This window comes from Microtus pennsylvanicus, chromosome 6, assembly GCF_037038515.1.
Source record: "Microtus pennsylvanicus isolate mMicPen1 chromosome 6, mMicPen1.hap1, whole genome shotgun sequence".
In the NCBI taxonomy this organism is placed as follows: Eukaryota; Metazoa; Chordata; class Mammalia; order Rodentia; family Cricetidae; genus Microtus; species Microtus pennsylvanicus.
In genome coordinates this window covers 28735889-28751131 of record NC_134584.1, presented here as the reverse complement: position 1 = coordinate 28751131, position 15243 = coordinate 28735889, and the positions used below count along the sequence as shown (strand labels likewise).

Below are 15243 nucleotides of genomic sequence, written 5' to 3'. Positions count from 1 at the left end.
AGAATCAGTTGTTTTTGTTTTAAAACAGAGTTTTGGGGGGCTGGAGAGATGGCTCAGTGGTTAAGAGCATTGCCTGCTCTTCCAAAGGTCCTGAGTTCAATTCCCAGCAACCACATGGTGGCTCACAACCATCTGTAATGAGGTCTGGTGCCCTCTTCTGGCCTGCAGACATACACACAGACAGAATATTGTATACATAATAAATAAATATTAAAAAAAAAATAAAAAAAAATAAAACAGAGTTTTGCTATATAGAACAACATAACTTCTAACTCTTAATTTATTCTCTCTCTTTAATTTTTTTAATGTTTATTTATTATGTATACAGGGATGCCTACATGTATGCCTGCAGGCTAGAAGAGGGCAGAGTCACCATGTGGTTGCTGGGGATTGAACTCAGGAACTCTGGAAGAGCAGCCAGTGCTCTTAGCCGCTGAGCCGTCTCTCCAGCCCCTCTTTTTTTAATTTTTCAAGACAATTTTTCTTTGGTAGCCTTGGCTATCCTGGATCTAGCTCTGTAGACTCGTCTGGCCTCGAACTTAACAGAGATTGTGGTCTGGTTCTGCCTCCTGAGTGCTGAGATTAAAGGTGTGTGTCACCACTGCTCGTCTTTAATATATTTCTTAATCTCTAAACACTTCATGTGCCCTAGTCTTCTACAAGCTAGGATTACTGGAGAGCAGTGTCCAGTACCTTGCTTGAAGATGTAAGTTATTTGTGCTACTCATGACCATGTCAGTATTTGACATCTTTGTTCCCTCGCTTGGTCCTTACATAGATATTGTAGACTTTAACAACCAAGCAAGAGAGTAGAAAACCCCTAAATACAAATCCTAATGCATCACTTTTAATTTGTTGTGAATACGTTCTGTGTTCAATTGATAATCCTTGGGGCTTGGTTTTCTTCTTTTGTTTTACTTTTAGATCCTATTGTTCAAATTGAAATTGATAATTCCAGAAATATTCTGTATACACGGTCAGAGAAAGGAGTAATACAGGTATGTATGCATATTTGCTACCATTTAAAAGTAGAAAAACATTCCTGTTTTTTTGTTTTTAAATATTACTTTTTTTTGTTTGTTTTTGTTTTTTTGAGACAGGATTTCTCTGTAGCTTTGAAGCCTGTCCTGGAATTCACTTGATAGACCAGGCTGGCCTTGAATTCATGGAGATCCGCCTGTCTTTGCCTCCCGAGTTCTGGGATTAAAGGTGTGCGCCACCGTTGCCTGGCAAAATCAATTTGTGTGTGTGTGTGTGTGTACACATATGCATACACACCCATGTGACACGCTCTCATGTGGAGGTGGAGGATAACTTTAGGAGTCAGTTCTCTTTCTCTCATGGTACAGAGATAGAATTCAAATTGTCAGTTTGGTAGTTGCCCATACCTTTAGCCAGTGAAGTGTCTCACCTACTTACATCCCTCTTTTGTCTTGTTTTTTGTTTTTCAATATAAAGTTTCTCTGGGTAGGCCTAGATATACTGGAACTCACTCTGTTGAGCAGGCTGGCCTCTGCCTCCCAAGAGCTGGGATTAAAAGCATACACCATCACACCCAGCATATCCCTGCTTTATGAAGATGATCTAGTCATTCAAACTGCCCGTATACTGAAGCAGATTCTCATGTAGTTTATGCTGGCCTTCAGCTTGCTTTGTGGCCAAGCATGACCTTGCAGTCCTCAGTATCTGTTATTGCTGGTGTGTATCACCATGCCTGCGTCAGTTGTGTGCTTTTTCTAATAAACACCTCAAACAGTTTTTTAGGCCGTTTTTTGTTTGTTTGATTTGGTGAGATTTCAAACAATCTAGTATTTCCTTCTCTGTTAAGTATCAAATTATACTTTAAAAGAACAAGTCACCTTTAATGTAATGTATACGCTGTATAATTGTGTCTGAAGGAGCACCGTTTCATTCACAGGTTTATGATTTGGGCCATGATGGACAGGGGATGAGCAGAGTTGCCTCAGTTTCCCAAAACGCCATTGTCTCTGCTGCTGGAAACATTGCTAGGTAATATGTTCTTTATTGTCAGCATTTCATTTGCAGACATCATTATGCTATTTATATGTAACACATATGTTATATATACTATACTAAGATTAAATTAAGGCTCCAAACGTCTCTAAAAGATGATTGGTTAAGGAACATCACCGTAAGTTGTGTTTGAAATCTTGTTGCTATTGACTGTCTCATGTTGTTTCGAAACATAAGGTGGTGTGTCTTACTGAGTAAAGTATAGCTTGTTGTGTTTTTCCCTCTTGGACTTTGTTTTCAAAGGTGCTGAGAATCAAGCCCAAGGTCTCCCACAGACTAGGCAAGCATTCAACCACTTAGCTGGGCCTCCAACCCTTTTCCCTGGAACTTTTAAGCTCTAGCTGTTTGTTGCAAATGTTATATCACTGTACTTAATAGGAAATGAAAGTGTAAAGACCTATATTATAAAGGAAGGAACATGTCTACAGATAACTAAGGGTTTGGGAAGGATGCAACAACCAGTTCAGAGTTCAATGCAAAGTTCTTAGAGTCCAAGTTGGGTTCCTAAGCCAGGACACACAGGTTACCTAAACTACGTTGCTGCATCTGGAGGGGCTTCATGTCAGTTTCTCCCTTTAATCAGTAGTGGTCACTGCAGTGGGAATTTGATCCCTTGAGAACATTCTAGCTCCTTCAGTTTACTCACCCCTTTAAAATGGTCTTTTCAATGGCTTGGTAAGAGGGCGAGCCTTTTGGTTTTTCAAGACAGGGCTTCTCTGTAGCTTTGGAGCTGGTCCTGGAACTAGCTCTTGTAAACCGGTCTGGCCTCAAACTCATAGAGATCTGCCTGCCTCTCCCTCCCCTGAGTGCTAGGATTAAAGGCGTGTGCCGCCACCACCTGGCAAGAGGGCCAGTCTTAACTATGCTGGAGTCTTGCTACTTCCTACTGTTATTTTAGGAATTAATCTCATTTATTTATTAAGACAGAACCTCTCTGTTATATCTCTGGCTGTCCTGGAACTAAGTATGTAGACCAGCCTTAAACTCAAGGAGATCCATTTGCCTTTGTCTCCCTAGAACTGGGATTAAAGGCATGTGCCAACATTCCTGCCTCAGACTAGAAATACATTTCAGTTTTGTTTCTTATAGGACTATTGATCGTTCCGTTTTTAAGCCAATTGTTCAAATAGCAGTGATTGAAAATTCTGAGTCACTGGACTGTCAGTTACTGGCCGTCACTCACGCAGGTATGTTTGTTTCTGTATTTGTGCCATTGCTATACACATTTTGATAATACTTGAATTGGAAATTTATGATTAGAAATGGTTTCACTCCTTCATTAGTTATTAAGCTGTGTTGAGAATTCATATAATAAGGATTTTTTTAGTGGAAGGAATTGTATATATTGTGATGTATAACCAGACCTGCAAAGTGAAGTGTCTTGTTTTTAGTGACAGAGCCTTAACTGAGTCGCAGGTTCCCTTGGCTTGTCACAAGCTCTTACTACAGCAATGTATTGAGTCACTGCTCAATTCAGTGACATTTCTAAAAATATCTTTAAACTGCTAATCCATAATTTCATGCCAGTGAGGAAAGTGATGTGTGCTTTTGCAGAAGTCTGTGTTTATGTGTGAAGCTTCTTCACTACACGTGTCCTGGTCCTTCCTTTCTGTTGCTAATGCCTGTCTTTACCCCCTCATCAGGTGTGAGGTTGTATTTCAGCACTTGTCCATTCAGGCAGCCATTAGCTCGGCCCAATACACTGACACTGGTTCATGTCCGATTACCTCCTGGATTCTCAGCATCTTCAACAGTTGAGAAGCCTTCAAAAGTGCACAAAGCTCTTTATAGTAAAGGTAAGTTCTGAAGTGCTGTGAGATTTAGGATTAGGGTTTTTTTAGTGTGTATGTGTGTTTTGCTTACATATATGTATGTGCACCATGAGCATGCCTGGTACCCTTGGAGGTCAGAAGAATGCATCAGACTCTAGATGTGTAGTTTTCTCAAATGGCTTTGAGCTATAACATGGGACCTGGGGACTGAACCCAGGTTCCCTGCAAGAACAAGAACAACACGTGTTTTTCCTGACTGCAGAGCCATCTCTCTCTCAGCACCACTGCCACCTCCTTTTTTTGGGGGTGGGGGTGGGGGCAGAGTCACACTGTATAACCCTGACTGGCCTGGACCTCTCTATGTAAACCACAATGGCCTTGAACTTACAGAAGTCTACTTGCCTCTGCTTCCCAAGTGCTAGGATTAAAGATGTGTACTACTATGCCAGGCTCTTCCACCCTATTATTTTTCAATACCCAAACTTAATTTTCTTTTGCAAGAAGAATATCTTCAAATAATCAATACTTTCGATACTATCACAGCACTTTTTAAAATTATAACCTTTATTCCCATGACTTGTATAGGTCTGGTATTTCTTTTTGTCCAATTTATTTGTAAACATTTTTAGGTATATATTTTGTTTTTCCAAGCACCATTTATTCAAAAACAAAGTCTTGTTCTTTCCTCATTAGATTGTTTCCACCATTGTATAAATTGTGTATACTGTTGCTAATTATTAAAGTTACTGGGAATGCAGATTATTTAGCATCACATAATAATTTTGTGTGTTTAACTTTTAGGAATTCTATTAATGACAGCATCAGAAAATGAAGATAATGACATTTTATGGTGTGTCAACCATGATACATTTCCTTTCCAAAAGCCAATGATGGAAACTCAGGTCAGTAGTTCTGAGACTTGTAGTGAAATTCGTCTGTGGTGCTGCAGGGTGACACAGCACTCAGGCATTCAGATGTGTGGTCACATCCCTATTGCAGTTAAGAATGTTTTAAGGGAGAAATAGTATGGTGAATAACTTTGTCTTCGAAATTATTGCTATTTTCATAAAATATGATTTGAAATCTTAGCGGGGCATTGGAGAGAGGCTCAGAGGTTGGAAGCATTTGTTCAATCCTGAAGACTGGAGTTCTGATCCCAACACCCACACGGTGGCTCAGAAGCACCTGTAGCTCCAGCTGTAAGGGATCTGATGTTCTCTTCCTGTTTCCTTGTGCCCCTAAACTCTAATATGCACACACACTTAACACAGACACAAACATGAGTACGTGGGTACACAAAATTTTAAAGAAAGAAATTTAAAATGTTTTTTATGTATGTTATGTGTTGTTCTGTGCATGCCTGATACCCATTGAGGTAGATGAGTGCTGGGAATCAAAACTGGTTCTCCATAAGATCAACAAGTCCTCTTAACCTCTAGGCCTTCTCTCCAGCCCCAAATAAAGCAATCTTAATTAAGAGTAAAGAAATGTTTCCTCTTATTTTGTTTGTATGTTGTTTTTTTTAACTCTGTCAGATTATATTCATCCCACATGGATCTTTTTGGCAGTTCTCATTATGTAGCCCTAGATGAGTAGATCAGGCCAACCCTGAACTCACAGAGACGTACCTGCCTCTGCCTTCCAGGTGCTCAAATTACAGGCATGTGATGCCATACCCAGCTTTTAAAACATCTTAAAAAGAAAACACTGGGCTCAGCATAAATCATGCACACCATTAGTTCCAGCACCCGAAAGGCAGATCTATGTGAGTTCGAGGCCAGCCTGGTAAAGATTCATATCATAATAAACATAGGAATTTTGATCTCAGAAAAATACAGATGCAGTCCTGATTGGGGACAGGGATAAAGGTCAAATTTACCTCAATGTCGCTTTGGAGGCTTGCTTTGGCTTTTGGCACTATCATTTTCTTAGATTTAATATTTGCCACTGTACTTTCTCTGCGAAGATGCCATGGGATTAAATGAAATCATGTACATAGAACACTCAGATCATTGCCTGGGACAGAGAAAGGGTCTAATAAATGTTAACTTTCTGTTGTTTTGCTTTTGAGACAGGCCTCACTCAAAAGCCCAGGCTAGTCTGAGACGCAGTATGTAGTTTGGCTGGCCTCAGACTGTGTTCCTCCTGCTTCAGCCTCTTCAATGCTTGGGTTACAGGCATGAGTCACCACACCCAGCTTAACTATGTTTTAAAGTAATTTTTTAATTTGTATAATATTTGAGTTCTCAAACAGATGTGAACTTTTATTTAAAAATAAGAATATATGCCACCAAATACATAGAGTACATAACACTGATAAAATTCAAGTTTTCTAAAGGTGGGTTTGGAAATTTTGTATAGATTGGGCATTGAATTAATTAAGGAATTGTATCAACATTCTTTTGGTTTTTCAAGACAGGGTTTCTCTGTAGCTTTGGAGCCTGTCCTGGAACTTGTTCTTGTAGACCAAACTGGCCTCAAATTTATGCCTCTCGAGTGCTGGGATTAAAGGCATGCCCCCCCACCCCAAACCCGGCTTTATCAGCATTTTACATGTTACAATGATTCATGGTTTAAGGGAATATCCTTATTTTCTGGAGATGCTTGGAGAAGTATTTAGTGGGCTGGGTCTATCACTTTCAAATGGTTCAGTAGAAGAAAAATGTGCAAGAAGAGAGAAAGCAAGACTCTGGTTGTTGAGGACAGGTATTGTGCATATGGATGAAGAGTATATCTTAGCATTTTCCAGTGCTTGAATTGCTTTCCTAAAATATCTTAGAATACTAAAATACTTTTAGATTTTAAAGGATCTTACTTTAGGAAGGAAATAGACCAATGGAGAACACAGTCTATGCCTGCACAGAAACTTAGATGGCCGCTCTCTGGCTGATAAACTGTGATAGAGCAGTAGAACTTTGAGCCTACCTTACGAAGGCCTTGTTCCTTAGACTGCAGAGGTTAGCAAGCCTGCGTGTATAACCTGTGATCCCAGTCTTGGGAGACAGGCAGTGAGGCTGGGTCTGAGGAAGCCTGGAGAACATAGTGACAGCGTCTTCAAAAAAAGGAAGGAATAACGAAAAAGACAGATTTCATATAGAAAGAAAAGAATAGTGTGGTAAAAAGCTAAATATATATGGAAGATACCCATGGTGCTGAATTTAGGGAGGCTTCTTTGGTTGTTTTGGGTTTTTTTTTTGTAGGTTTTGTGTCCTAGAAGCTTTGGCATCTGTGACTTCAACAAAATATGAAAGCGATGTGTTTCTTTTCCATAGATGACAACACGGGTTGATGGTCACTCCTGGGCTCTTTCTGCAATAGATGAATTAAAAGTAGATAAAATCATTACACCTTTAAATAAAGACCATATCCCAATCACTGACTCGCCAGTTGTCGTCCAGCAGCACATGTTGCCGCCAAAGAAATTCGTTCTCCTCTCGGCACAGGTACGTGTATATCTGCCAACCATAGAGGCAAGCAAGGGAGGCTCTGTGAAGTATACAAAAGGCCTCTTCTCATAGCAGTGCTGACAGCTGAACCCAGGAACTCCTGCATGCTAGTGAGCACAGCGCCGCTGAGCCATACCCCTGCTCTGGTATTATGCACAGTTAGAAGCATCTCAGGGTGGAGGTGGTTCTTGTAATCTGTCCCGAGGATTAGGGGAGACACTGTTTGACCATTTCTATAGAGCTGTCTGTTTCATTTATTGGCTCAAGATGTATATGTCAAAGAAACTAAGTTTTGCGTTTTAGTTTCACATGATTTTCTTCCTATCTTTCTCTTTTGATTTTTCGAGATAGGATTTCTGTGTGTGTAGCTTTGGAGCAAATCTGGAATTTGCACTGTAGACTAGACTGGCCTCAAACTCAAAGAGATCCGTTTGCCTCTGCCTCCTAAGTGCTGGGATTAAAGGTGTGTGCCACCACTGCCCAGCCTCTCATTATTTTCTTAATTTGTGATTTAACTCTTTATTGAAAACTTTTTCGTACAGACAAGTTTCAAGTAGTCAATAACAGTTATTTTTTAGAATTTGTTTTGTGCTGAACTATTTTTTTTTCTGCTTGAGATTTATTTAAAAAATAAAACTTTCATGTTTTTCTAGTACATTTATAATTTTGTTCTTGAAACCTTGGGTCTGTTTGGAATGTATCCTGGTTAATGGATGGCTAAGGATCCAGCTTTTTTTCTATGAATAGACATATGTGCCAACATATAATAATGATATGAATAATCTAACTAATTCTCTGATTTGAGGAGCAGCATGAGAGGGGCAAGATTATTAATTTTTTGTAGATATGAAAATTGGATATAGATTGATTGTTGTGGCAATCTTGCCTGGTTTTGTTTTTGTTTTTTTGTATTGTTGGAGTAGCTTATTGTTAAACAAGGCAGCAGTCAAGTGCTAACGGCCAGGCTTTTGTGTGTATCACTGGCTGTGCATGCCAGGCTAGAGCTCCGCCCCTGAGCTACCTCTCCAGCCCTCCGCCAGTCAGGCCTGCCAATGGCGTACTCATGTTCTCTCTCACTGTTGACTTCTCAGGGTAGTCTTATGTTTCACAAACTTAGACCTGTGGACCAGCTGAGACATCTGCTTGTGAGTAACGTGGGTGGAGATGGAGAGGAGATTGAAAGATTCTTCAAATTACATCAGGTAATTATGCCCGGTAGTGTGATATTTTAAATAAGGAAGCAATAAGGCTGTCAAAATTCTTTGTAAATTGGAAGTAAAACACTGTAATAACCAGATTTTCTGTTCTCTTTTGTACTCGAATTAGCGTATATGAACTGATACTGAAAGTAGTAATGTCACAGGGCTTCTCCAGATTTATCCTCTGATTTTGACAAATCCTTATTAAGGTATACTAGTAAATTTTTTCTAAACATGCCAGGCATTACTTTATGAGCGTGCATATGTACTGTGTGTTCCAAGCACAGTTGAAGTGAAATGTGAAGACATTAGTAGATAATGGCCATAACTTAATTGGTAGATTTAAATCTGAGAAGGCTTAGTTAAAATTAGTACTGTCTAATTAAAGCTCAGACCCAGGATTCAAACTACCTGCTGAAAATATTCCAAAACTGGAATGAGAAGCTTATATTCACTACACTTAGTTTAGTTTTAGTTTTTACTTTTTGTGTACTGTGCTATAAGGACTGTTATACTGGCTTCTAAAAATCGTGCCTAATACATGGTAGATACTCAATAATGTTGGCTCTTATTGATAATTTCTTAAAATTAGGAGGATAGATTACTAGAATAAAAGATAAAGAGTAACAGTTGATCAAACCTTAATAAAGAGAATGCATCTTTAATACTGTGCCTGAGCTAAAATTTAAATCTGGGCTGTTTGCTTTATTGATTGATTTTATTACATCAGCAAGTATTTGTTGAACACTTGCTCCAACTTTGGGTTTGTCTTTAATTTTTCCTTACAGGAAGACCAAGCTTGTGCAACTTGCCTTATCCTTGCTTGTTCCACTGCTGCCTGTGATAGAGAAGTGTCTGCTTGGGCTACACGGGCATTTTTTAGGTACTCGTCGGGATGGCGTGCATGTGTGCATGCATGCATGTGTGTGTGTTTGTTTATGTAATGAGCCACTTCTTTGTTGGAGTCCATTCCCAGAGTAGGACATAGGGCCTTTTACCCATGCTATACAAGCCCTAAACACTCGACCTCTGAGCTACGTTCTTAGTCCCAAAACGTCCATCAACTACCTTAAAAATATTGCGAAATATTGTTATATGGAAGACTTGCTTTTTAAAAAGATTTTATTTTATTTATTTTATATATATATATGAGTGCTCTGTCTGCATGTATGCCTTTATGCCAGAATAGGGCATCAGATCCCTCTAGAGATGGATGTGAGCCACCATGTGGTTGCTGGGCATTGGACTCAGGACTTCTGGAAGAGGAGCCAGTGCTCTTAACCGCTGAGTCTTCTCTCCAGCCAAAGACCTACTCTTTTGGTTGGTTGTTTTTTGTTTGAGTATTTGGTGGTACTGGAATTGAATCTAGGATCTTAAACCTGCTAAGCCTAGGCCACTTTTTTTATTAATTATGTTACTTTTTGTGAATGGGTGTTTTGACTGCATGTGTCTGTGTAGCTCGTGCATGCAAAGCCTTTGTGAGCCAGAAGAGTGCAATGCATTTCCTGTGGCGAAACTACCATGTGGGTGCTGAGTACAGGAACTAGGCAAATTATTCAAATTCATTATAAGAAAAATTATAATGCTGATGGAACAGGCTGATTGGCAGAAGGCGTGCGTTACTGTTCTCTAGGTTTTCATTGACTTTTGGTCTTGTTTTGCACTTTTCACTGAAGTCACTTCTCTCCATGCTTTTTTCTTCCTCAAACATAACCAGTTCTGTTTCACGTGTATCACTGGCCCTGAGGGATTCTGAATGCTGGGATTAAACCAGAACTCATCCTTCCTAGTTAAGCACTGTTCCACTAACCTTTGCACCGGCGTTCAGAGGTTTTCTTTTTGTAAAATATTTCTGAGAATTTGAAGTGTGAGTGTACTGTATATGTTTTAAATGTTTAGGGCTGGAGTGATGGAAAAGGAATTTAAAGCACTGGCTGCCCTTTTAAAAGATCCAAGTTCCAGTCCCAGCACCCACATGGCAGCTAACACTCTCTGTCACTCTGTTTCCCAGGGATCTGACCCCTTCCTGTAGCCTCCATGTGCAAGGTGCACGTGATGCACAGGCATACACAAAGACAAATCTTTAAAAAAACATTTTGAAATTTACAGCTAATCATATTCTATCAGAGAGATTACTTTGTCATTTCAATAAGTAAATTACTCGCTACATATCTGTAATGTGTTTAGACATTAGTAGCGGCCCTCTAATTTCCTGGTTGCAATTTCAAGTCAACATTAATTGAAAAATTATGCTAGGTATAACTCTCTGCTGGCACCATACCTTAAAATGTCTGCCATTAAATAAATAAACTAAAGGAGCAGGAGTTATCCATCCCAGCTTGTCCCAGTTACAAGAGCATGAGTTAATAAGTCATTCTTTTGTCACACAAACAGATATGGCGGTGAAGCACAGATGAGATTTCCAGCTACTCTTCCCACTCCAAGTAATGTTGGTCCCATCCTGGGGTCGCCAATGTATTCAAGTGAGTATGGAACATTAAACTGAAACTTGGGTTATATTTTTAAAATGATGACATACTTTATGCAATAGAGAGTTTTGTTGTTCTTTTAGTATTAGTCTTAGTATCTGTATTAGTAATGAATAAGTCTAGATAGTTACTGTTGAATCTAGTTTTGTTTGTTTGGTATTGGTTTTTTGTTGTTTTGTTTTGAGAATCTTTCCATGTAGCCTTGGCTAGCCTGGAACTTGCTATGTAGACCAGGCTGCCTTTAAACTCATATTTGCTCTGCCTCTGTCTCCCAGTGCTAGAATTAAAAGTGTGTGCTGTTACCACACCTTACAATATTGAGTCTTTAATGAATACTAAGAAGCACTATAAATTTTAACTAGTAGTGTTTACAGAGTTTATTTAGTATTCGAAGAGAAAGAGATAAAAAAGAAAAGACAAAGAAGGAAGAGATGAATAATCAAGTAATAAGAAAGTTCGTATCTCTGTCTTCCAAATACTGACTTCCAGATGCTGACAAGTGCTGACTAGCTGAAATTAGGATGTGTCTGATTCTTGTCTATGATAGGCAGTGTTAGTCACACGCATAGTAGCTTCCTTACATAGTCTGGATCAGATACTTAGCATTGAGAAAGTATTTGACAGATCTCTATTCTCTTTTTCCCTTGCAGGTTCTCCTGTTCCTGGTGGTGGTGTCTACCCAAATCCATCAGCTTTGGGGACACCGTCCCATGGTACTTATTTTCTATGTTCTGGCTTTTTACTTCTGTTCACTTTGAAGACCTAACATTATTAATTATTGTTTTTAATATTTTATATTGAGAAGATTAAATTGCCTAATTCCTTAAAAAAAAAAAAGAAAGAAAGAGGCTGAGATAATTCAGGTGATAGAATTGCTTCCCATGGACATGAAGACCTGAGTCCGGTCTTCACAGCCATGGAACAGCTACCATGGTGATGAGTGCTTGTCATTTCCAGACTGGGAGAGCTGCCTGGCCTGCCAGCTTGACCTGCTAGCTGAGTTCCAGGCCCAAGAGAGACTGGTAAACAGGAACAACAACCAAGGATGCCCTGGCAGCCCAGATACACACTTACAATCTTGTTTGGTCTGTGGTCACATGCACACACCCTGTACTCACTGACAGAGTGGCATCCAAGCTAGTTTTCGCATTTGACTATCAACGCCTCACTTAGGAACTCCTGTAACAGGGTGGCATCCTCTCACTGGCATATGGGGATTAACTGGGTCCTGATGACTGTGTTCTTTTTCTCTCCAACATTAGAAACAGCGATTTCAAGTTTTCTTTTTTTCATCCTGCCTTGCCTACATGTGAAAGTTTAGCTGAAAAAAACAGTTCAAGTCCGTTATAGAATATTATTTTAAGGTGTGTAATATTTGTTTATGCTATGAAACATTTATTTGTTTAATGATGCAAAGATATGTTACCTTTTAAAAGATTTATTTGTAATACACACAGTGTTATGTTAGCATGTGTACCTACATGTCAGAAGAGGGCACCAGATCTCATTACAGATTTTTTTGAGCCACCAAGTGGTTGCTGGGAATTGAACTCAGGACCTCTGGAAGAGCAGTCAGTGCTCTTAACCTCTGAGCCATCTCTCCAGCCCATGTTGCATTCTTTTATGTTGCATTTGTTTAACTCTGTGAAGCTGTGTTACTTTGCTTGTCTAAAACACCTGATTGGTGTAATAAAGAGCTGAATAGCCAATATCAGAGCAAGAGAAAGGATAGGCATGGCTGTCAGGCAGAGAACAAAAAGAGGAGAAATCTGGGAAGGGAGATAGGAGATCTAGGACAAGAGAAAGAGGAGGATGCTAGGGGCCAGTTACCCAGCCACACACGGAGTAAGAGTAAAAGAAAGATATGCAGAAACAGAGAAAGAAAAAAGCCCATAGGCTAAAGGTAGATGGAATAATTTAAGTTGAGGAACGCTGGCTAGAAACAAGCCAAGCTAAGGCCGGCATTTATAAGTTAGAATGAGCCTCTGTGTGTGATTTGTTTGGGAGCTGGGTGGCGGGCCCCCAAAAGAGTAAAGGTAAAAACAACAACTACACAAATATACCCTTTTTTATCAAACAAAATGAAATGTCTATCTATTTCTTCCATTATCTTTAAATATTTCCCTTTTTTGTCCAGATAAACCAAATGGATTATTGAAATTTCTAAACATTTCAGATTTCTTTTTTAAAAACTTTTTATTAATTTGGGAATTTCATACATGCATGGTATGCTTGAGCATATTTAACCCCAACTCCTTCCAGAATTACTGTCCCAAAGCTCCACTCCTCAACCTCTCCTCTGTCTACATCCTAATGGACATGGGCAACTCACGGTAGCATACAAGGACCATACCAACCCTTAACAGCCAGAAGCCATCAACTGTTATAGCTGCTCAGCTATGGTAGAGACTTGTGAGCCCTTCTTCCATGTTGGAATGCTGACTGGTTTGCTCTTGTCTAGCCAGCCCTACAGTGAGCTCGTGATTGTAGCAGTCCTGCCATGTTCCTCTCTGACCTCTGGTTCTTACAGTCTTACACCCCCTCTCACATTGTGCCTTCTGGTGGTGGGGTGGCGTTGGGCTGTGATATAGGTGTCCCATTGTGACTAAAGATCCACAGGAACTTATGCTCTGCATTTCAACCTCAGTGAATTTCTTAATTAGCCACCATTTGTGACACAAGGAATCTTCTCTGATGAGGTCTGAGAGCCTCACTGATCCTTGGAGACAGAGATGTGGATTAGAGTGCTGTTTGATACTGTGTCCATTTAGCAAAATAGTAGTAGTAAGCTGGAGTTCATGAGCCCCAACGGTAAACCTAGGATTTACTTTTTTGGCTTTTTGAGAGTTTCTCTGTAGCTTTGGAGCCTGTCCTGGAACTCACTGTATAGACTAAGCTGGCCTCGAACTCACAGAGATCCACCTGTCTCTGCCTCCCAAGTGCTGGGATTAAAGGCGTATACCATCACTGCCTGGCCCTAGGCTTTACTTTTAAGAGACTTTCTTCTCTGTGTGCAGGTGCTCAGCCTTCTACCATGTCAACTCCAATGTATGCTGTGGGAAACCCAGCAATGCAGGCTACAAGCATGGGTGGTTTGACTGGACCAGAGATTGTGTACTCAGGAAAACACAATGGTATTTGCATTTACTTTTCTCGAATCATGGGGTAAGTATTTTGTAGACTACTATTGTCCCATTTTGTCTTATTTACAGTAGTTACGTATTCTTTTTTTTTTAATTCTAAATATTCTGTGTATGTGTGTTTGTGTGTGTGTATATCCTGTTATAATTACCATCCCTCCTTTATTTATTATGTATACAACATTCTTCCTGCAAACCAGAGGAGGGCGCCAGATCTTAGTACAGATGGTTGTGAGCCACCATGTAGTTGTTGGGAATTTAACTCAGGACCTCTGGAAGAGCAGCCAGTGCTCTTAACCTCTGAGCCATCTCTCCAGCCCCAGTGACATATTCTTAAATCTATATTTGGGACATTACTTAGTGAGTTTTGTTTTTTTTACGCCCATCCACTGATTAAGATTGTTTTTGCATTGCTCAGCCCTTTAGCTGTATTCGTTGTTTTATTTCTGTGCATATAGCCTCAGCTTACATCTTCATACATATTAATAACTAGCCTCATAGAGCGTCCTGTTTGTAGATTTCAGCTAGAGGTCTGGTCTTACATATGTAATCAGACGCGACAGTAGAAAGAGTTTTATTTATCTTGGCTGTTTTTCTATATGCTTCGAGGCCCATTTATCTACTGGTGTGAAATGGCCACACAATTCTTTTCTCTGTATGGTCTCATCCTTCAGTATGACAGTCAAGCTAGTGGCAGGGTTGCAGGAGAAGGTAGAAACTTGCAAAGCCTGTCAGTGCCTCTGTTTACAGCAGTGCCATTCTCTGTCCTGCTTTATCTGGCCAGCCTTGATTCAAAAGGTGGGGGGCAGCCTCCGTCCCTTTAAGGACGGGTATGGAAGTCATCCTGCAGAGGAAACAGGTAGAGGGAAGGATGAATGATGGTGGCCCTTGTAGTTCTCCCTTAACTTCTAATTAGCTGCCATGTCTCTCTATACATAATGAGTTACATGTTGAGATAAATACGTGTATATGTGTATTACAATTTTTATTTTATGTATATAAATGCTTTTCCTGCATGTATATGTATGTGCGCTGCGTGTATGTCTGGTGACTATGGAAGCCAGAAGAAGGCATCATATCCTGAAAGTGGAGTTACATATTGTTGTTAGCTGTCATGTAGATGCTGGGAACTGAACCTAGATACTCTGCAAGAGCAGCACATG

The 15243-nt window shown here is 39.9% G+C and overlaps 1 protein-coding gene across 1 annotated transcript in view; it reads left to right on the top strand.

Moving 5' to 3' along the window:
- The window catches only part of Nup155 (nucleoporin 155), a 47862-nt gene that overhangs the window by 10332 nt on the left and 22287 nt on the right, over positions 1-15243 (top strand). Inside the window, exons 8-18 of the mRNA XM_075975931.1 lie at positions 925-998; positions 1919-2010; positions 3124-3221; positions 3678-3830; positions 4608-4708; positions 7079-7249; positions 8344-8454; positions 9240-9334; positions 10846-10934; positions 11591-11653; positions 13958-14105. Coding sequence (XP_075832046.1) covers positions 925-998; positions 1919-2010; positions 3124-3221; positions 3678-3830; positions 4608-4708; positions 7079-7249; positions 8344-8454; positions 9240-9334; positions 10846-10934; positions 11591-11653; positions 13958-14105 — 1195 coding nt within the window. The remainder of the gene's footprint in view (positions 1-924; positions 999-1918; positions 2011-3123; positions 3222-3677; positions 3831-4607; positions 4709-7078; positions 7250-8343; positions 8455-9239; positions 9335-10845; positions 10935-11590; positions 11654-13957; positions 14106-15243) is intronic.